Raw genomic sequence first — 20,996 nt, 5'->3', positions numbered from 1 at the left:
CTGCCTGACACACTGGGAGTGGCAGTGTGGAAACCCTCTGAGACTGCTCCAGAAACACTGGCTGTCTCCCCGGAGCTGTGAATTAATCCTGAGTGCCGGTGCCCCTACTTTTCCTGGGAGTGCGAGGGATCGCCATGTGGGGAAACTCTGGGATCCAGCTGCAGTGGGAGATCTTCTCCATGCTCATCCTGTCTCCCAGTGGGACTGGCACAAACACAAAACTGCTCACCGGACACCTCGAGTGTCATCATGCTGCTGCAGCCATGCCAGCACCCTCTCCATGCCTCAGGACCGGGCGGGCTGTTGGGATTTGGGACAATGTGGGAGGAGGCTGAGCCGGGATCATGGTAACCAGGAATGACCAGGTGAATGGAGGATGAGTGCCTGGCTGCCACTGAGGTGTCAGGGAGGCTGTGGCAGCCAGAGGATGCCAGTAGCCCCCCTTTCCACAGTGTCCAGCTCTGCTCCCGGGGTTCAACTGGAGGGAGGTGCGGCCCTCGCACCCCTTTCCAGCCAGTTCCGCCACTCACAACATGGCGGCCCGGATCCCACCCCAGGGTCCCTCCCGGCTGCGCCACACTCAAGATGGCAGCCCCCAGTGCACAGACCCCGCCCCCCACGGTTTAGCCCTAAGTGACAGCGTGCTGAGCCAATAGCGTGCCAAGCGGCGTGCCGCCCGCCCAATAGGCGTGCTGCGGGGGCGGGCCCGGGCGCGGGGTGCCCCTCGGCTCCCGTCCCGGGCCGCAGTCGGGCCGGGCAGGCGGGAGCGGGGGGTGGGGGGGATGGCGAGGAGGCTCCACGCCGCCATGGCCCTGCTGCTGCTCCAGGCCCTGCCCGAGGGGCTGCCCGCCGGCGTGGAGCCCGCCCAGGTAGGGGAGGGGGTCGCCCGGGGGGCTCTGGGGTCGCGCCGTGTCTAGGGGCTACGTCCCTGGGGCGGGGGGCGGCTGTGGACGCGGGGGGCTGCGCCGGCCCTTGGGACAGCGGGCCCGGCGGGGCTGGCAGGGGGTGCGGGGGGTGCCTGGGGGAAGAGGCTTTTGGGGTCCCGCCTGAGGTTTGGGCAGCGCCGTGGCTTGAGTGAAGCTGTAGGAGATGCAGAGCTCTGAGTTCGGGGGTCCCTGCGTGCCGTGGGGACGGAGAGGGGGTGTGGGGCTCCAGGAGCGGCTGGCAGTGCCGCTCGGAGGGCTTTGTGCGGCAGGGTGGCTGCAGGACGAGGGAGAAAGGTGTTTGACTGGAGCCCGTGGGAAAGGTGTCCGTAGTGAGGACAAGAGGCTGGAGCTGGCGCGGGCCTGCGGGTGGAGGTGCAGGTGACTTTTGGGGGTGGTGACAGGGAACAAGGTGACCTGTGAGGGGACAGTGCTGAAGGTGATGTAGGGTGGCAGAGGGGCAGCTGGCCAGAGGACCCGGGTCAGCAGGGAAGTGGGACGTGAGTGGTGCTGCCCAGGACAGGTGAGCTGGTCTTCCCGTGCCAGGAACAGCAGAGAGGAGATTCCGTGCAAACCTCCTGTGGGCAGGGGGAAGGAAGAGGAATCGTGTTTCAACTGGGATGAGGGGAACTAGGCCTTGTCTTAGTAGTCTCTGACCACCTGCTTACTGCCTTCATTATGCCTGGAAAGGGTTTTAATGAAGTTGATTCTCTCTTTTTCATCTCTTTACTCTGTTTCCTGTCTGTGCTGCAATGTTGGTGCTGTTGGGATCTCCAGTGACGGTCTTGAGTCCAGCAGTGTAGACGCCTGTAAACCCCTCCCACCTTGCTATGTGCTCAGTGACACTCGGAGAGCACTGCACTGGGCCAAGCAACCTGTGCACAACCTGGATCTTCTCATTTGACTTTTTCCCCCCATGTAGAACATAGATGGAATATGATGACTTCTGGTTTGATGTGGTGTATTCTGTGTAAGGTAAAAATTGCGGTTTGCATTTGTTGAACGTCAGAGACGGTGAGATGATGTAGGTCACACATGCTGTGGGGTGCATTGTGCTTAATGTCACAGGGGTGCAGACGGACAGTGTCCTTCTGGAAGGGGTCCATTGAAATACTTCCCAATCCTTCTGCAGGAGGAGGAGGTGAGGAGTTTGTCCATGACTACAGATGTTATCTCCCTCTTGAATTTTCTTCTTTTTAAGATGCTGAGAGCTGTGTAATTCCCTGTTGGTAGTGCCATCCCAAATCCCCTTCAGCCACACTGTGGCTAAGGCTTGGCTGTAGCTTCCCTAGCGGGCCTGGTGCAGGATTGTGTTGAACTGTGTGTTTTCCATATTGTCTCAACTGCCTTTAACAGATGGATGTCCTGGTGCTTGCTCTGTTTCGTCTGCAGGCTGAGGCACATAAACCAAAGGTACCTCTCGGATCCGTTTTGCTCCCTGGTTCTTGTGGCGTTCCAACTGTGAGCAATGGTCAGGTGGTGGGATTATCTGTATGGAAGCTGTGAATGTCTTCAACCCTACATGTGCTAATAAAAATGCCATACATACTCTGAAGACAGTGCAAGATGCTCCCTGCCTCACACAGCTTATACATCAATCAAAGGAATAGGAAGCAGAAAAGGAGGAAAGGAAAAGGAGAAGGGCGTGGAAGCAATCTTACAGCTAGGTTGCTTGTGGAGTAGTTGCATATGTGACTTGTGGATATCCTCTCCAGTCAGTGCACCGGAAATAATCCTAAAATAATAAGTCTTGAGTGGTATAATACATGAGTGTGGGAGAGAAGAGCTTTGGCTGCCTACGTTTTCTTTAAGAGCACTTGGATACAGATGCATCTTTTACTCATTTCCTTTCCATAGTTTGTCTATATAAAACTCTCACAGTTTATTTTAGGTCTTAAATGTAGACTCTATCTGTCAAAAGACTGGTATTATCTCACTGCATAGACATTGACAGCTGCCCACTCAAAACCAAGAGTGGTAATATAGGATCTTGAAAATGAGCATGTAACAAAACTTCATCTGCTTTGGTGTTGCCTTAGAGCCCAGTTTCCTCAGAGCTGATGGGTTTGTAGAGAAGCCCTCCAAAGGGAGAGCACTGGATTTGAAAGATCTCTGCACCAGGAGTTCCCATGTTTCTAGCTGAAACCCTGACAACATTTGCCTCTTGTCCTCTCCGGTGTTGTTGCCCTTGCTGCCTCTGGTGACTGCTGTCTACTTCTGTCCATCTTGCAGACATCTCCTATGCTCTGCTTGCTTCTGCTTTTGGGGAAACTTCTGCTTCTTGTTCAGGGCCTGTCCCTCCTCACCTGGAAGAACTGCCCCATGGACTTGGTGGTCTAAGGCTTGGAGGTGCTGCAGGAAATGTGTCCTCTAAATAATTCAGGAGGTGGAGCTGTACTGCCTAGCTGCACTGAACAAACATTCCCGAGAACACACTGTGCTCTGCAGAAGAGTCTGACTTTTCAGGTTAAAATAAGTCCAGGCTGCCCAGGATCATCAAAGACCTTTCTTAAGACTAAGGTGGATAAAGGAGAAAGGAGATGTTTAGCTCATCACTATCCTGAAACCAAGTTGTTTATCTGCCTCCATGACTATTCATTGCACTTTCATTTGATATTACGAGCACAAAGCTCTGTTAACTGGAGCTGAAGCATTTATCAGTAGATTACAAGCAGAATAATGCAGTTATGTAATAAAATCAGGATAAATGTCAAGGAAGAAGAAATCTAGCCATGCTCAGTTTTATCTAGCCATAGAAGTATAGCCTTAGCAGCACACCTTAGCTGGTTGTTCCCCTCTGGTTTGAAGGAAAAGGAAGTAAGAAATTAATACATTTTTAAATTAACTGGATCAAAATTTTAATGAAAAATCTCAGTCATTAGTCATTTTTCTATTGTAGTTTGCCTCTACAGGGCAGAATAAAGGTTATTTGACCGCCTGAACTATCTGTCTGCTTCCCACGCCTGCAGCTTAATTATCACATAGTTTTCTCAACTTTTGTTTTCTTTAAAAACAAGAGATTTAAGTGAATGTTAACTATGTGACAAGTCCCCGGAATATGTCTTTCTCTAATAAGGTGGTTTTGAGCCAAAATCTGGCAGAAGCATGCTCTTAAAGACCAATTTCATCCCAAATTAAAGAGTTTGCTTGCAGTGCTGTGACTTGAGGCATGATTCATCGTATGTGACAAAGATCCTTGCTTTAAGGAAGAACTCAGCATGACTGTCACTGTGGCTAACACCCCTGTAACACAGAGTTTCTGTCCAAGGCTGTGACCACAGCTCTGATTGCACCAATGTGGAGTTGCTATGCTTCATACAATAGTGTGGCAGGATTCAGGCCCTTTCAGAGCATCACTTCAGGTAGTTTGTGAACTGAACAGCAAAGTTTCAATTACTCTCATGGAACAGAGGCTCCTCATCTGTAAATTTAAGGCAGCTTTTTTGATTAAGGTAAAGGTAATTAGTTATAATTGCCCTTCAGTCTCTCCCAAAGTGCACCAGGGTCCTTCAGGAGGAGAGGTGCTTATATAACCATAGTATCTGTTTTGTCTGCCATGGTATCTGTCTGACTCTTGGTTTTTGGCTTGCTAATTTCCACAGTTTTGGCAGGAGGCAGCAGAGATCAAAGTACGTAGTGTACTTGCTCATAACAGGAACCTCTAAATAACTGTGCAGGGCTGGATTAAGGACTGCTCGTTCTGTGATTATTTTACCACCATGAACTCCAGTGTCTCATCTGTATAGCATACCTTCCCAATGATTACATTTTGTTTGTGAGTTGCCCTCACAATTACACACAATGCTGTCAGAATTTCTCCTTGCATCTCTGTAGCTGGGCAGCAGATGAAAGCCTGGTCTGAAAACGTCCAGTGAATGCTGGGGAGGAGTGTGGCAGTTTTCTTCAACAGAGTCAAGGCAGCTCTGTGGCTGGGACCTGTCATTGCCTTTCTGAGAATTTCCCTGCCACCCTGCAAATACTAGTTAGCAAAAATATAACACCTCTTCAAGAATAAACTTGGGCAGCTGTTGTGGAGTTGTGCTGTGCTGGAAGGGACCTAGGAAAGTTTCATCTGCCAGAGTTGTTTCGATGTGGTTGGGGATTTTTTCCACCCTCCCAGCCTGTTGAGCCAGGTCAGCCTCATCTGGCTGGTGGGAGCATCCCTGAGCAGTGACTCTGCTGTGTGCAGTGCTGCTGGGCAGTAGGGATCCTGCCCAAAGTGGCAATCCTGCCTTCAGCCCCTCTAGTGAGGCAGAGGAATGGATGTGCTCTGTGTTTGGCCACATTTCAACAGCAGTTACTCAACCCTGGCTCAAACACCCACTGAACCCTCACTTTGATTCCTAAAGGTGCCACTCCTCTAAGCATCTTCAGCAGTTGCTTTTCTGCAGGCAAAAGTGGAAACCGTGCTCTTTTATATGACTCTGTCAGCCTCTATTAACCCAGGGTTATGCTGAAGTTCACCTTTGTCTTTCTATGGTATTAGAAAAGCATTAATGTCTGTAATAATTTGTGTTTCTTTATAATCTGAAAACATATGGCCATCTTCTGAGGTAATGGGCAATATATTCAGTAAATGCAAACAGCCTACCTATTCTTTTTGCTTTCCCCCCCCCCCCCTTAAGTCATATTGTGAGGATTGGCATGATTGAACAGACATTAGCTTGTGGCAAAAAGCTATTGTTGGGCTAGTGATCCTCTGGCCTAGTTCTCCATTCAGTGTTGTCTCTGATGTGCCCTGTGGTTGTGGCTGTGCCTACACAAATGTCTCCTTGTCAGGCATGTCCTTCAGTTTCAGTAATGCAGAGCTGCACGTGGCCTTTTGTTCTCTCTCCTGACAACGCATGTATTTGGTACCGGATTTGGGGATGCTCCTCTGAGCTGAGCTGCTCTGTTTTACAGGGGACAGGGTAAGAATTTGCCCTTTCCGGTTAGCTGCATAGGGATCTTCTCAGCTTATTAATGCATTTAACCTGTGACTTTGTGGCTCTACACACTCCTGTCTTGCATTTGTTTGAGGGGGGTTCATGAATCCAAGACAGCCTGGCAAGCTGCACTGCTGTTTTTGCAGCGTGGGAGAACTCAGCACGTCGGAGATGTCTCTGGGGCAGGGCTGGTGTCAATCTCAGAGGGCCATTAGTCATGGCAGGGCAGAGATACTCATTGCATGTTACGGGACAACTTGACTGCACCAGGTTTTGGTCTGTGCTTCTAAATCAGAAGAAAGTGAGCACAGGGGGAGGGATGGTACTCCTGTAAGAGTTCATGGAGAGATGCTGACAGGGAAGTTGGGTCCCTCCCTCTCCCTACTGTCTTATGTGATTAGAAAGCCCACAGCTAAGAAGAGAGGTTTTGAGATGCCAGCACCTGTGGCAATGGAGCTCTGTGTGGCTGAGCCTGTGAACAATGCACATAATAAACATGCCTGAAATAACAACTGGCTGGAGAGAACAGGCTTGCCAAGCAGGAATTGCATGCCCTTACCTCTGTTACAAGAAGCGTGTTGGTATGGCAGTCACAAATGAATTTTTTTGTGTGATTTTGCAGATACCGTTTGACTGCAAAGGAAGGCTCAAGGTGCTGCAGGGACCTGCTGTTTATCTGCTTGGACAGGGAGGAATTTGATTCTCCTCTAATGATGTGATTATCAGTGGGATCACTGCCCCCAGTATTATTTTTAGATGATGGCTGTGGTCTCTGCAATGGCTTGTGAAACTATAGCAGAGCAGTTTGCATGCAGGGGCTTGCTGGGTGCAAAGTGAGGTGATGCTGGCAGGCTGAGACAACAGGCCAAACCATTCAGTGCCAGTGAGGCCAACGCTGTGCCCCAAACAACACCTGCAAATAGAAAGGAGAGACTTTATTTTGTGTGGAGGCATCTTGTGGTGCTGCTGGTCTGCAGGCCTTCTTTGCAGAGCCAGTCTGCATCCACCTGGAATCGCCCGAGGCTGATCCAAAGAAAAGGATGTGAGAACTGGGGTGTGTAGGAGATTCAGATGCAGTTTTCTGACTGTTCCTTCTTCACAAGCACTTTAATGCCAGCATATTTTAAACCAAATCCAACCACTGACAGTGCACGGGAGGCTTGCTATCTAAGTGATGGATTGAGCTAGGAAGAAATCCCCAGTGCATCAGGGGACAGAGCTTTTGACATTTAAAATGCTGCTGGCCTCTTGCTGACAGTGGGTTGCAGAGGTGTGGGTGTGGCGAGCAGCTACCAGGACTGACAAGCTGCAGGGTGCTGGGTTTGGAAAATAAGGGATAACAAGGAGTTTTTCTTTTCTCATAGAGGATCAAGTCCTTTAGATCCTGTCTGCAGTCATTAGGTTTAGCAGAGGAAAGAGTGAACCTCAAGAAAGGAAAGATCTAGCAGTGAAGAAAAGGATTCTCCCTTCCTTCCTTCTTTAATCTTCTCCACTATTATGAGGTGGAAGTTTGTTACTTCTAGTGGTGATGTGGTTTTATGTCATCTCTGGTTTTGGTGTGTGCAAAGCAGTAATAGAAATTTCAACGGCAACTTCAGGGTTTGTTTTTTGTTTGGGTTTGGGGTTTTGTGTTTTGGTTTGGGGTTTTTTTGTTTGTTTTGTTTTTTGTGAGGGTTTATTTTTGAGATCTGGGAAGGAATATGGTCAAAGCAAAAACTAACCCTATCCTGGCTCTAATTCAGGCTGAGGGAGCTTGATATTTGCTAAATATCCCGGAGTGGGACAGAGAGTGACTTGAGCAGGAAAAGGATTTTATCAATGAAAGAAGATAGTTCACAGAAGGAGGTGAGCTTTATGCAGTTATCAATGTCTATCTCCTCATTAATCTTGAAGCTTCTGGCTAACTTAAACCAAATTTGATAGGAAGAGACCTCAAAGATGCCTAAAATTTCACCATAATTCCTGGAAAGAGGTAGGAGTAGAGACACTTGAAAAAACCCAAACAAACAGGGACTCATCCCTGAGTGAGAAGCTACATTTGAAAGCTCATTAGCACTGGAAAATTCGTGAGTTGGATTGACTTGATACATGCCTCTTCCAAAGCCTCAGGTGGAGCTCACAGTTTCTGAGCCTGCAAAGTCAGTCAGCCTGGTGGAACAAACTGATGGGAGGTCAGCTTTTGGAGCTCCAGTAGTTACAGAGCTACTTTTGTTTTTCTTCTTGACTCCCAATGTCTGAAAAGTAAATTGAAGGGGAAAAGGCTTGATAAGCTGTAGAAACAGCTATAAGAAGTGTGTTTTTTAATTAGCAAAAGTGAATGACTCTTTTCTTTTGTTTCCCAGCACAAAGATATGACCAGCAGGTCCAGGTACTGTTGTCCACAGGAGACTTTTTTTTTTTTTTTAAACTTTTTATGAAACCAGAGCTCATAATCGTGGCAGCCACACCAGAGTCCTGATATGGAAGGAGTGCAAAATACGCAGAAGTCCTCTCCCTTGACAAGTTCTGTATTCCTCACCCTTTGTAATAAGATTTTTATTTGTTTATACTGTATCAGTGGTTGCTTGATTTTTTAAAACCTCTTTCTCTATGTGGGATCCTCTTTAAATCCCAGGTGGTGGATGATTGCCAACAGGAAGCCACAGGAACTGCATGTCTTCTCCATCCAGAAGATGAGGCCATTCTGTTGCATAAATTATCCCCTGTGACAGCCATCCCACTGATTGTGGGCAGAAAATCCGTCCCACGGAACCTCCTGTAAATGCACCTTTTAGAGCTGAGCTAAACAAGAAACTGGGAGTGACTGGTGTGGAATGAAAGGGTAAAATGGTGGCTGAGGTCAGACTGAGCCAGGAGGTAGGGGAAGGGCTGGAGGAGGTGGTGGGCACAGTACAGGGATGTTGCAAAGACTGAAAAAAACCTTTGAAGAAAGCAGTGTCTTCAAGGCCACGACACTGGACTGACTTCATCACATCCTGCTCATCAATTGTAACTAAAATTACCAAACTCCCCCCTCTTCCTGGGGGGGGGTAGGAAATACTTTTCTTGAGATACGACCTGAAAGACCTTTACTCTGCTTGGAAAGCATGTGAGGAAGCTACCTGAATGCATGTGAAGGTCATGACTCATGTCTAGGTCTCCTGTGTGATGAATTCCTCCTTTTCTTACTGGTTGTCTCATTTGTTCGTCTGCAGACTGCTTTTCACAGTGAATGCTGAAGAGGAGGAGGGTTATGCCCGTACTGTATTGTCTTCAAATTACCTTGTCGTTTTGTCTTCTGTCTTTTTAGAAGATGCAAACTTCACAAAGGCTTGCCTTTGACTCTCCAGTCTCCTGTGATCTGAACTTAGATAAAACAGGCTTTCAGGCATCTGTCACCGCTGATTGTCTCCATTTACTGGTACTTATCACCTGGACTCCAACAGAGCCCTCTTAAATCGCTCTGTCAAAAATAAGAGCTCTTACGTTTTTTTCCTCTCCTTTTCCTAGCTACATTGTTTTCTCTTTGTCTCATTGTTTTGCCCCTTTTTCCTACTCATCTTCCTAGGGAAGTTTTGCATCTCACATACTTGGTTATTAATATCACTCTCATGCTTGTGGCTCGTTGTTTTTACTGAGTTTTTTGCTTTCCTGCTCTGTCCTTGTATCTCTACTTCTCGGAGTCTGGGATCATACTAAACCAGTGGTTAGGCTGTGGGAACAAGAGTCGGGAGTTTTTTTCTCCCCAGGCACATTTTGTGCTCTTAGGCCCATCCTTTGACTGCAAAAATCCAAGGATCGTCCTTCCAAAAATGACTTCAGGAAGTCTGGAGCGATTGTTTTCTGTTCTGAAACTTGCAGTCTGCTTTCTGTAGATGGACCAGCTGAAAAAGTAGTCCTCCTGTATTTTCAGCATGATATATAGTTATTGAGAAGCATTGTGCCAGGAAAACTTTAGATTAAGGGCCAGACAAATCTGTTGTTGTCTCGTTTCACCTTTGATAGCATGTAACGTCAGACTGATATGAAACGTAAGGGCTTGCTGAATTCCTTGTGTGGACGAGTCTCAGACTAATCTCCTTTTTTCACAGCCTTTAACAGAGCAGATAAACTTTGGGGAACAGAATGAGTGACACTGATGATTTCTTGTTTGTGTCGTATTATCTAGCAGTGTGTAACCAAAACTCTTCTTGCTATGATCCTACTCTAAAAGACTTCAGAAGTGCAGTCAAAGGATTAAATACATTCGGTGTGTCCTAATAAAAGAGGACTAAATCTGCATATGCAAGCAGTGAACATTTTGGCTTTGGCTTGAGAATGTAGAGGTCTGCAGGGGAGGAAAACAGCACTAGACAAGGTGTTCACCCTGTCTGGGTGGTGTGTACCCCTTGCATCTTGATCTTCTGGAATCAAAGAAATGGAGGTTCATTTGTGTCCATGAAACGGTACCTTGCATGAGTGTAATCTGAAGGCTGGATGAGCTGCTGCTGTTGATGAAGCTATTAAACAGAAAAAGTTAATTTTTTGTTTATTTGTATCCTTGCTCTGAGAACGCTTACTATCAGCTCTTCTCTCACACAGGCACTGCCTGCCTGCCTGCCTGCCAACACTTTCCTTCAGGACAGGGTGAAAGGTAAAACTTGCTTATGCTTTTAACTAGTGTCTCTAATTAGAGAAATATAGTCTTTAGAAATACTTCTTTTATCTGGTTCAACCCACTAACATGTTCATTTACGGGTCTTGCACTGCTTCTGTGTTTGTCGGCTTTTTCCCTATCCTGGCAGCAGGCAACTTGAAAATGCTACAGTGGTGAGGGCTCTTGGGGGTGAAGTGTCTTGATAGTTTACTTAAACCAAGGGATTAGTGCAAAGATAAACAATGGCAAAAATAGTTTTCAAAAGGAATTTCTTGGGTTTAACTGTTGTTGGGATTTTTTAGGGTGAATTTATAAATATTATTAAAAATTTTTTTTTAAACTTATAGTGTACTCCCAAGTCCTTTCTTTGATGCTCATGTACTTTTTACAAGAACTCTTCAGTTGTGATCCTGGCTTAACACATGATATTAAGAAAGTAATTTCACATTTCTTATCTAAAATGGGGACATTAAAATGGTGAATATGAACTGTGGGGTTTTGTATCAAAATACTGGGGGATTGTGTGGTATGAGATGTATAAATACTGTGTAATTTTCCTCTTCAGCTGGATGTCAGAATGAGAGAATTCAGGGCTATATTATTAATTGTTAACCAAGAAATGCCTGGTTTTCTTCTGCAAGGTTTTGGTCCAAAGGTTTTCAATGCCCTCAAGTACTGGTCAAACTTTACCTAATTGTTTTATTGTTCTTGGCTTCTTCTGAACTTGAGTGGAGACTATTCTTCTATTTGTCTGGAAAGCATTAGTGTCAATAATCGACATCTGAAGACACTGGAGGATCAAGCTTTTGTGCCCCTCACAAATTTACATGTGCTGTGTTTACTGCATAAAAAATGATTACTTCAAGTGAAAAGTTTTCCTTCTTTGCACCTCAATTAATTGGTTCTGTAGCAAAGTCAAGACACTGAATTTCTTGTATATTATTTCCCCTTGGAGACGGCAGCACACAGAGATGCAGACTTGGGACCAAATCAGCAGAGTTCAGTGAGCAGAGCAGTGGGAGGAGAACAAGCTGGCTGAAATGCAAACACAAGAGTCTGAAAAGGGAGTGCAGAACCCAAACTGGCAGCGCAAACTGTTTTTATAGCTGCATTTTGGCTTCTTGATGCTTAATACAGGGTAGTCTCTTTTCAGAACCTTTGAACTGCATACCAAAATCTTCAGATGGCCATGAACCTTGAGAGCCTGCTGTGCATGCCTAGGAGGGTAAAAGGGAGAGGGAGCTTGGAGCAGGTTGCCAGCAGGTCCTGTCCATCGCGGGATGCTGTTGGTCTGGGCAGCAGAGCGAGTGACTTCCAATTGCCCCTGAGATGTGGACGTCAGCACACGAGCTTGCCTTGCTTTCTTTGGCAGCAGGGAATTTGACTGCCCAGCAACCCAGCTGCTGGGAATGCTCAGACATCTGTTTCAAGTTCCTTACAGGATGAGATACCCAACCTTTCTGCAATGAGTAAGATCATCTGATGTATCTATGAAGGATATTTTACATTTGCATACTGAAAAGACAGCCTTCATTTCCAAACAAGCATTTTACTACTCTACATTTTTACTATTTTACGTATTTTGCTAGTTTACATTTCAACTTTCATTTAGGTGATGGAATGAACCTTCTAGTTTGACTTCTCTCGTTCTTTAGTGCTAACCTGTCTTCTCCCCAAGGGTTTTGTCTTTCCATGGAGCAAAGCCTTTCAGATAATCCTCATGGCCCTTCTGCAAAGAGGGAGCAGGGTATTTCTGTGTGAGTGGTGGGTGTTCATCCTTGCATTTGTTGCTCTCATTAAAGTGAGAGCTTGTTCAGTTTGTGTCAGTAACACCTTTGATCCTCTTATGTAAATGAATACTGGGTGTCCTGCAGAAAATACCTCTTTAAAATGCCTTGCAATGTTATGCTGCTAAATGATGGTTAGTAAAAGTTCATAAAACCATACTGGGCTGGAGACTATGAAGTTTCCCAAGTACAGTTCTCCATATTGTATTCTGCAGCACACATGATTTATTCTCAGCTGATTGACCTCATGTGGACTTGTGCCTGTGTAAGTAGCAGCTGAAATCAGTGGTCTGAGCGCTAATCTGCAAGCTGCAGACAGTAGGTTATTATTTAGTGAGAATGCTCCACAAGTTTCTTGCTGTAGCAGTTTCATTCAAAAGGTCACTTCCGTGAGTTCGTGCACAGCTGAATTTAATGTTCTTTCTCAGCAAGGCAGGCCACACTGGAGAGTGCATAATTATAATAAATACAACTTTGTTCTCAGCTGAAAAATCCATCTGAAATAAATTTTTCCAGCCCTTCCAAGAAACGCTTTTAGTAAGATAAATAAAAGCAATTCTTGCCGATTTCACATTCATTCAGCAGGAATGTTGGTGGGTGTAGGGTGCCTCCACTTAAGCCACTCATCACAGTGCCTTCTGGGCTCAGTCAACTTGTATATTCAATAGCTGGCTAAGGGTTGCATTTGCAAATTGGGTTTCTTGCAAACCAATTAAACCCAAGTTCATTATTTCTTGCTTGGTTTGAATCCTGGTTATTATTTTGAGTAAAATTGTTCTTAACAGCAAGTACAGAGAGTTCAGTTAGACTCTCAGAGAAACTTTAAACAATTCTTTGATAGGTACATCTGTTTTTAGGGATGTGCATGTATTTATACAAACTTTTGTGGCTTATTTTTTTCTGTTTGGCACTTCTGTGTAGTCAAAGTAGATTTGCTTTCTTCTGTGTTCTGTTTTGCAACACTGGAAATACTGAAAAAGTCTCAGCCTAAATATGGAAGGGAAAGCTAGGAGTTGTTGTTTACCCCCATAACTTCCAAGCAAGGACTTAAAAAAAAAAAAAATCCCCTTTTTCCTTTCGTCTTTCAAAAGACTGAGCAGACTGTGAAATGTCCTATCTTCTCTTTCTTTTATTTTTTTTGTCCAGACATAGCAAAGAGGCTCTGCTATTGTTCAGGATACTGCTGCTGGTGGAAGCTGAATTTTTGCATAGTTTTTCTGTGTTCATGTGCAGGTCTGGTTACCTTTGAGGTTTCAAAGGGGCTCTACAGGATGATCCTTGAGTGTTGTTATGCTTTCCCTGCAGAGACTCTAGATAAGCAGTTTCCAGACTTCTCCACTCAAACCTATGGCAACCTTTGGTTTGGGAACTGCCTGGTTCCGAATTGTTCATACTATTGTACGGTTGGTTGTTGCTGCGAGGTCACTCTTCTGCAGGGCTCTGCTGGGATCTGTGAGACTGCAAGGGAGAAAAAACTCACATGGCAGTGTCAGTGGTAAATGAAAGACAGTGCAGCCCTTCTGCTCTTGCCGTGATTTTGGACAGGCCTGCACTGTACTGCTTGGCATGAAGAACTGCATGTAAGCTGTGGTGCCTGGTATCTCTCTTGCCCTGTTTTCTTTTCACTTTGGGGAGAGGGAGGCATGGAGGCCTTTCTGAAAGGAAAGAAGAGCCTGAAATCTAGGAAAGAAGAGACTGTTGGCTGGGAAAGAGAAAGCAGAGAGAGGTGACTGAAACCTGAGCACTCTGACTTCATTAAATGGAAGTGATAGTCCTGGGCCCCAGTAGAAGGGGTGGAAACTTACTTTTACTTCCATTCACCCTCTGTGTGCCATGTTAGATATTCATCTCTCAAAGATTTGATATCTCTTCAAGCCCCAGTGGGTTTCCATCCACACCAAAGAATGATCAAAGGGGAAATATGCATTCTGTACTAGACTGGATTTGTGCCTTATGGTCACATTGGTTTCATATGTTCAGGAGGAGATTTAATCAGCACTTAGATCATGACTGTCTGCCTTTTTTTTCTCAAGGTATTCTTTCCTCTCATTGCTTGTCTACTTTGTTCCTGCCACTGCCTTCCTTTTCCTGATTCAAGTCTTTGTGTTGTCTTTATTTTATCTGTTGACGTGATCAAGACTTAAATACTCGGTACTTGCTAATGAAGCTTGCTTGGCAGTGAGAAGGTCAGGGAAGCTCACTTAAACTATTTGTTGTTTTAGGATCTCTCTAGGCACCCTGACCTTACATGCAGACATGGTTTATTTTAGAAAGATTGTCTTAAGTTAGAAAATCAGCTCTTGTCTAAAAATGAAAACACACATCGATCAAAACCTGAATTTCATGTGGGTTGTGTAAACATGTAATTTGGGTTAGGTCCGGGCATTGGAAAATATGCGATACTGTTGTCCAGGAAATTACAGTGCAAGAAACGTGGGGAACTTCAGAAAGTCACATTAACTGTCTCCTTGGGGAAGTGCCTCAGATATCCTGACCTCTGCATTTCTGCCATGTGCATGACGCTAGCGGAGACGGTCACTTGAGCAGTTGCAACATTCTTGTATATGTGTGTTTGCATGACATTATGAACTGTGGAAAGAATAATGCTGTGCTTCCCAAATCACTTCCCACAGACTCTCCCTCTGCCCCTGCACATGAGCAGTCACTTTGATCGTCAAAGCACTATCTGCTTCAATCCATGCCGTGTTTCTTATGGTCAAACCACAGAAACTTTTTTCTAGGGGTCCATGTCCTTGAATTTCTAGGGTTGGCTGTGACGTTCTCTGGCACCTCTGCTCTTCGCCAAGCCACCATCCAGTGACAGCGTGTAAGGTTTTAGGCTGACACAGATATCCTGTTCCTACTCCCATCCGCTAAAGGCTTCCTGTGCAAGTTGTTAGTCTTACTCTCCTCTTTATCAGCCCTGACGAAAGTTGTTATTTAAATGTTGCTCAATATTTTCAACATGATCTTGGTATGACTGCTAATTCTTTCAACTCCTTGTTTTGTTTTAAAGTTTCTAATCCCATTTTCTATGACTAAGTTGAGTTGCGTGGTTTCCCCAGCAAGGATTAGGGTTTACTGCTGTAGGTACGTCATCCTGCCTTTGAAGCTGGTTGCTCATGCTTTCCTTGGCAAGCTCTGGCAGATGTGCTTAGGAACAACAGAGATCCTATCTTTTTGAAGCTGCAGAAGGGTTAATCGGAAGCATGTTTATGAAACCAGGTTGCTTACCCTTAGAGGCAGAAGATTTATCACCTGCCTTTGTAATTTATATTACATTTTTCTTCCCTTTCATGAAGCTATTTTAATGCTATGTGTGATATTGTAAAAATTAACTACGATAAGCAATTCTTGGCAAGTCCTAAGTTGCACTCCTCTTAGATGCCAACTGGAGAACGTGACTGTCTTCATGTGGATGGCATAACATTTTTGGCTGGTATGTTTGGGGTGGTTGAATTGAGTGTAGGGCAGCTGAAGTACATCTGTAGTTCCAAAACAAACCCAGCAAAAGGACTTCCATCCCCCATAGCTGTTTGTACAGATGCTTCTTCTCAAGAGCCTTTTTGTAGCATTGGTCACACTTGTGGTTGAGTTTGCTTGTATGATGGGGAGAGGGGCTGATGGCTATTCAGGGGAGTATTATTATTTTTCATCAGGGAAATTATAGGTATTGCTATTGATCAGGAGATTTCTTTGTGTGGAGACTCTCCAATGAAATGGAGCACCTGCATATGTGCAGTACTTCTTGAAATGTGTTAAACAGGATCTGCCCTCCGCTGGGAATTGTTAACTGTGCTTTTGGCTCTCTCTGCCTCGCTGGCAGATGTACCACTGTGAAATTTTTACAGCCAAATAAAATATTAGAGGATGCTTCACTTCAAGAGGAAATTTGATAGCTGCTTTCAGCTGATGCCGATCTGAAACCAGGTAAAAAATATGTGCTTGCCTCACTGGGATCTGCACCTACCTCCACAGCCACAGCACCGGGATACTGATGGAAGGCTCTGGGATTGCAAAGAGCCTGAATAGTTCTGGAAGGGTAGATGTTATGATGCCAGGTTCTGCATATTTGGTATGATGCAGTTGAACAGATCGCAAAAATCTTAGTTTTTAATACATTGAGTGAAAGTGGAACTATTTGCACATTTCTATCCAAAATGTGTCTTGGTTTTTAGTAAATTTCTAAAGCTGTGAGGGAGACTGTTGGGGCTTTCTGTGTTTACCCCTGTCTAGTAGTGAATGCTGAGCCTTGCAGGTACTGGCTTTTGGTACAAATTTGTGTTCTGTGTACTTGTAATATAAGTACACAACAGAAGCTCACAGGAATCAGGTGTCTGTTATCTGTATTTTCTTGCTTGTTAAAACTGCACAAATCTAGAATCTTTTATTTCTGGAGATTTCATTTGTCTAACATTGTTTTCTTCCCAAGGAAGTATCATCTCCTGGGATTTAAGTATTTGGTGATGCAAATCTCTGTGATCACAGATAGTTAAAGGGCTACTGAGCGTCACATCATTAGGTCACCAGTTCAAATCTAGTCCAAAGTGGTAATGGGCATTTTTATACGCCTAACACCTTTCATCAGGATTTATGTTTAGTTGCTTAAACTAAAGTTGGAGCATTTCCTATTCAGAATTATGGTTCAAGTGGAAAATAAAAGACTAGAAGCAGTACTCACTATAGCAGAAAATCCTGTTTCACTTGTGTTAGTATCTTTACATGCTTGTCAGCACACTTGGTGCTTTAGAAGGAGTCAAGGTTGCAGAGGAGTTGATGCATTTAGTCAAGTCTGGTATTTTTAGTGTTCTTTCCTATGACTTTTAAATTGCAAGAACCTTTGAAGAAAGTATAGGAGGACACAGACTTTGAAGGCAAACAGATTATGAAATTGGAAATGCAACGGGAGAGTGTTTTGAATGGCAGCTGAAACACTTTCGGACCAAGTACTTCTGAAATCCTTCCAGGCAGCTGCTCTTCTAAATAACGATGGTTGGTTGACTGGTTGGGGTTTTTTTGTTGTTTTTTTTTTCTCTTTCTTTCTTGTTTCTTCTAACATTCACATCAGAATCTTTGTATAAAGCTTTACTGCTAAATCTGACCTTAAAACTCAGGTTTCTGGTCAAGAAATGTGGACTTCAGTGTAGTAGTTGTCATCTAGTACTTGCAATAACGCTTTGGACTGTACATTCTCCAGTCTGCACAGAGCTGAAAATGGTTCAGCTCAGCCTCATGGGCTTTTGCACCTTCACAGTTCCTCCTTGGTGAATTTTTTTTATTCTAAAGTTGGGAAATCCTTGCAATCTCTTTGAGATCTGTTGGGATATGGAAAGCCTTGCAAGTCCCTGCAGTCAGGGGCTGACCTCTTGCGTGCTGGGATCTGTCTGCAACCGCCTCTTGCTTTCAACCTTTTCCTGAATGTTTCCTGAGCGCTCTCTGGCTTGTTTCAGGGACCAGCTTGGCAGCGTTATCAGGAGTCAATAGCTGGAGTCCTTCAGGAAAGAAGTTGAAGATGCTGAAGTATGAATTCTGGTGTCCTGGTTGTTAGAATCTGTTAGCAGACCCGTCAAGATGTGAAGAAAAGAGATGTGAAAGCCGGTACAAGTGTTCTTTTCTTTGTGCTCCTGAGTTGAGAAATTAGGATCTGAGTTGGCTTCCCTAGCCCAGAGGCTGTTGTAGAGCTTCCCATGCATCTCATGCTGTGGGAAATCACTGGTGACTTTGTCAGTATCTCGAGGGACAAAAAGGGGGTTGTGAGGTGTGGAGACAGGGAAATTAGATATTCAATGTCATGAAAAAAAATATTGCCCATAGAACTTGTGTTATCACTGTGGCACTTTGTGATGAGGATTCCAGTCCTGTGGGTCTTAAAAAGTATGTTTTCATATTTATATACTCTCTACAGAGTCTTCAGTCATGTGGAGGTCTGAGTTTTTGGCCCTTTGGGAGACATTATGAGATTATTCAGTTTCAATCTTGATGCCATTTATTTGCCAGTTATCTCAGAGACTCTTGGCAATATATTTATGACTTCCTACTTAGAATATTCTGTTACAATCAAGTATGTCAGAAGTATTGAGCACATATTTTTGCCTGTCTTTTGATGCTGATTTACTTTATAAAGGCAATATTGAAGTTCTAGCTTGGCAAAGGAATACCAACCACTAAACAATTTCTGCCTGTATTTTGTTTGATTGCTTTTGGGTTTGTAACTGATTTCAGCCAGAATTGGTGCATGGCTAGGAATCTTTCTAAATTATCATTCTTCTTTTTGCTGTAGACTAAAAGAGGAAAGTTACTGAAGTGGAATGGAAACCTTTTTTTTGTAAGCTGACTCATGTAAAGATTGGCAAGTTGCAGGGGAAAATTTAAATCTGGTGTTTACTTACTATAGTTAACAATGAAATCTTCCTTTACAGAAAATTATTAGAGTGACTTTTGCTTTCAGTCCCCTTGTTATTGTGGAAGAGTAAAAGAAAACACAGTTGTCTTGATTTTTTTAAATTTATTTTTACTATAGATATTTGATGTGGGTCAGAGTAAATAAAAGGAAAGTGCTTCTTTTTACTGAAAGTTCTCCAGAGATTTGCCCTAAAAATATGGTCATCATCAACAATTACTAGTTTTCACCTTGTATTGGTTTTCCCTTATTACATGCAAATAACTAAATCATGGTATGTCCATTTCTGAAACCTGTGATCTTTTAAGAGTTCTGATAGTTTTCAATACACATACAAACGTTAATACACTGAACTGGCATGAAAAATGTCAAATGAAAAATTAAACATGTTAAATCTTTTGCATAGTGTGAAGTAAGAGGTGTTATCTATAAACATGAATGACTTACTATATTTTGGTTATAGTAAATTCCCTTATTCTTCTGGTGGAAAAGGAAGGACTAGAAAACAGTGACTTTGAGAAACATGAAGCCTGGTATAGTTTGAGAATGGACCACTAGTTGTTTGGAGTCCCAGTTCTGTGTTGTATAGAGGCCATAACTTGTCTTGCAAAAAAAACCCAAAACAAAACCTGGCTAATGTTAAAAAATGTGTTATCTGTCTTTTTGAAAATAGATGAAATAGATTACAGAAGAACATATTTGTCAACAGGAGGTAACCATAAACTTAGGAGGAGTGCAGGCGTCGAGCACGGCTGAACAAGACTGCAAAGAATAAAGACAGAACCTCTTTCCCCTCGCTTTTCAGGCTGTAAGTAGGACCAGAGAACACCTTCTTTCATGAGGGTGGAGCAGGCTCTTCCATCCCCTTTGGTGTGTGTGCTGTGTCCTCATGTCAGTCTTGGCTGTTGGCTCTCGTGACACAGCATGGAGTGAAGCTGCAGGTTGTCACCAGCCCACAGCCACAGCTCCTCCACTCCTGGTGACAAAGGAGTATTTAGATACTAGTAGGATTTGATGTAGGTCAAATCAAATTTCAAGGTTTCCCTGTGCAGATTTTTTGTTGTGCTGCCAGATGTGCTTTACAGAACTGTTACTCATAAGGAACAACCTTTTGTGATTGCATTGATCAAGATAATACCCTGGGTGTGTTCCTCATCCAAGGGGAAAAGAAAAGTGAGGTCAGTAGGAATGAATGTTGTGCTGCAGCTTAGACTGGAAAAGAGATACTTTTAAGTGTTCTGGGGAGAATAAGTCTCTGACTTCGGCTTTATGGCATTCAATCTAACATGGCAGTCTTAATGCTGTGTGGCAGGTGACTTTCTTGTCTTCCCTGTTGGGCTACACTACTTGTTCAGGTGATGGCCAGCTCTCTTTGTTCTCTGCTTTTTCCTCTGGCAGGCAGTCCTTTCTGTTGTCCTGGTACACGTGCTTCAGCCTTGCCTGCTTGAATCCTTTTTGCTCAGAATTCCCTGCTGTGTTGCTCACTGTAGATGTGGCCATGGGTCCCACCCTTCAGAATACTGGGGGCCTGGTTTTAAGTCACCTCCACAAGCTCTTCGGATGTGATGCATAGCACAGGGAGCCATTTGGATGTTGGGCTTTCAGGTATTTGGATACTGTAGTGGGAATGAAGGCAACCAGGCAAGCAGCAGACATGAAAATCCTTCTGTCTGCTGCAATCTGCCAGTAGCCCTGGAGGAATAAAACTGAGATGTTCTCTTAAGTCTTCCACTTTTTGGGTTAGGTCTGTTTGTTTGTTCATTGAGTGAAGAATATTTTCTGTCTCAGAACATGTGCAGAAATGGGATGGCTACATATATGGCTCTCAAAAACTCAGAGAAGCTAATGTTGGCATGCTTAGCATTTTGTACATATTCTATACTGACACAGTGATAGTCCTTGTAAATTGATGGCAAAACACACAATCTTTTTTCTATGCTTTTCTCCACAGTTTAACTCTTTTTAGGAGGTTTATCTCTGATCAAAGCATATTAACAAAATCTTTATCTTCTTGGCTTTACAAATTTGGCTTAAAAATTCTCTGCTTCAAACTTGGCAAACATAGCCTTGGTATGCAAACAGTGGGGATGGGATAGGGGAAATTACTTGGCTGTTGAAAAACTACATATGGGAAAGTCACATGGAGCTTTCAGTGTTTTATTTATAATTCTGCAAAGGCCACTTCTAATTTGAAAAATAGAAGAGACCAAATAGTGGCTTCTGGAAAGCAAACAGCTAGATTTTTCCATTAGTATTTTTAACACAAATATTAACTTCACAGATTGTAACACTCTTTCCTCCTTAAATACTCCTTTTTAGCCTTCGGGATGTATAACTGGGTAAACT

General features: G+C 44.0%; 1 protein-coding gene across 5 annotated transcripts in view; it reads left to right on the top strand.

The window, feature by feature from the left end:
* The first annotated feature begins 769 nt into the window (after positions 1-769).
* Positions 770-20,996, top strand: part of WBP1L (WW domain binding protein 1 like) — a 57,746-nt gene continuing 37,519 nt past the window's right edge. The window contains exons 1-3 of one of the 5 annotated variants that reach the window (XM_027907476.1): positions 788-869; positions 17,701-17,848; positions 19,324-19,458. Coding sequence is in view for 2 of the 5 variants with exons in the window: in XM_027907450.1 (XP_027763251.1) it covers positions 783-869 (87 nt within the window). In the remaining 3 variants the exon portion in view is untranslated. Of the gene's footprint in view, positions 870-7,598; positions 7,694-17,700; positions 17,849-19,323; positions 19,459-20,996 lie in introns of those variants that run through there. The other 4 variants (XM_027907491.1, XM_027907485.1, XM_027907450.1 and 1 more) reach the window with 4 other exon arrangements.

The sequence above is a fragment of the Empidonax traillii genome, unplaced genomic scaffold (assembly GCF_003031625.1).
Source record: "Empidonax traillii isolate 1590-97213 ecotype Southwest subspecies unplaced genomic scaffold, ASM303162v1 scaffold27:size3997909, whole genome shotgun sequence".
In the NCBI taxonomy this organism is placed as follows: domain Eukaryota; kingdom Metazoa; phylum Chordata; class Aves; order Passeriformes; family Tyrannidae; genus Empidonax; species Empidonax traillii.
This window is presented reverse-complemented; position numbering and strand designations above follow the sequence as displayed.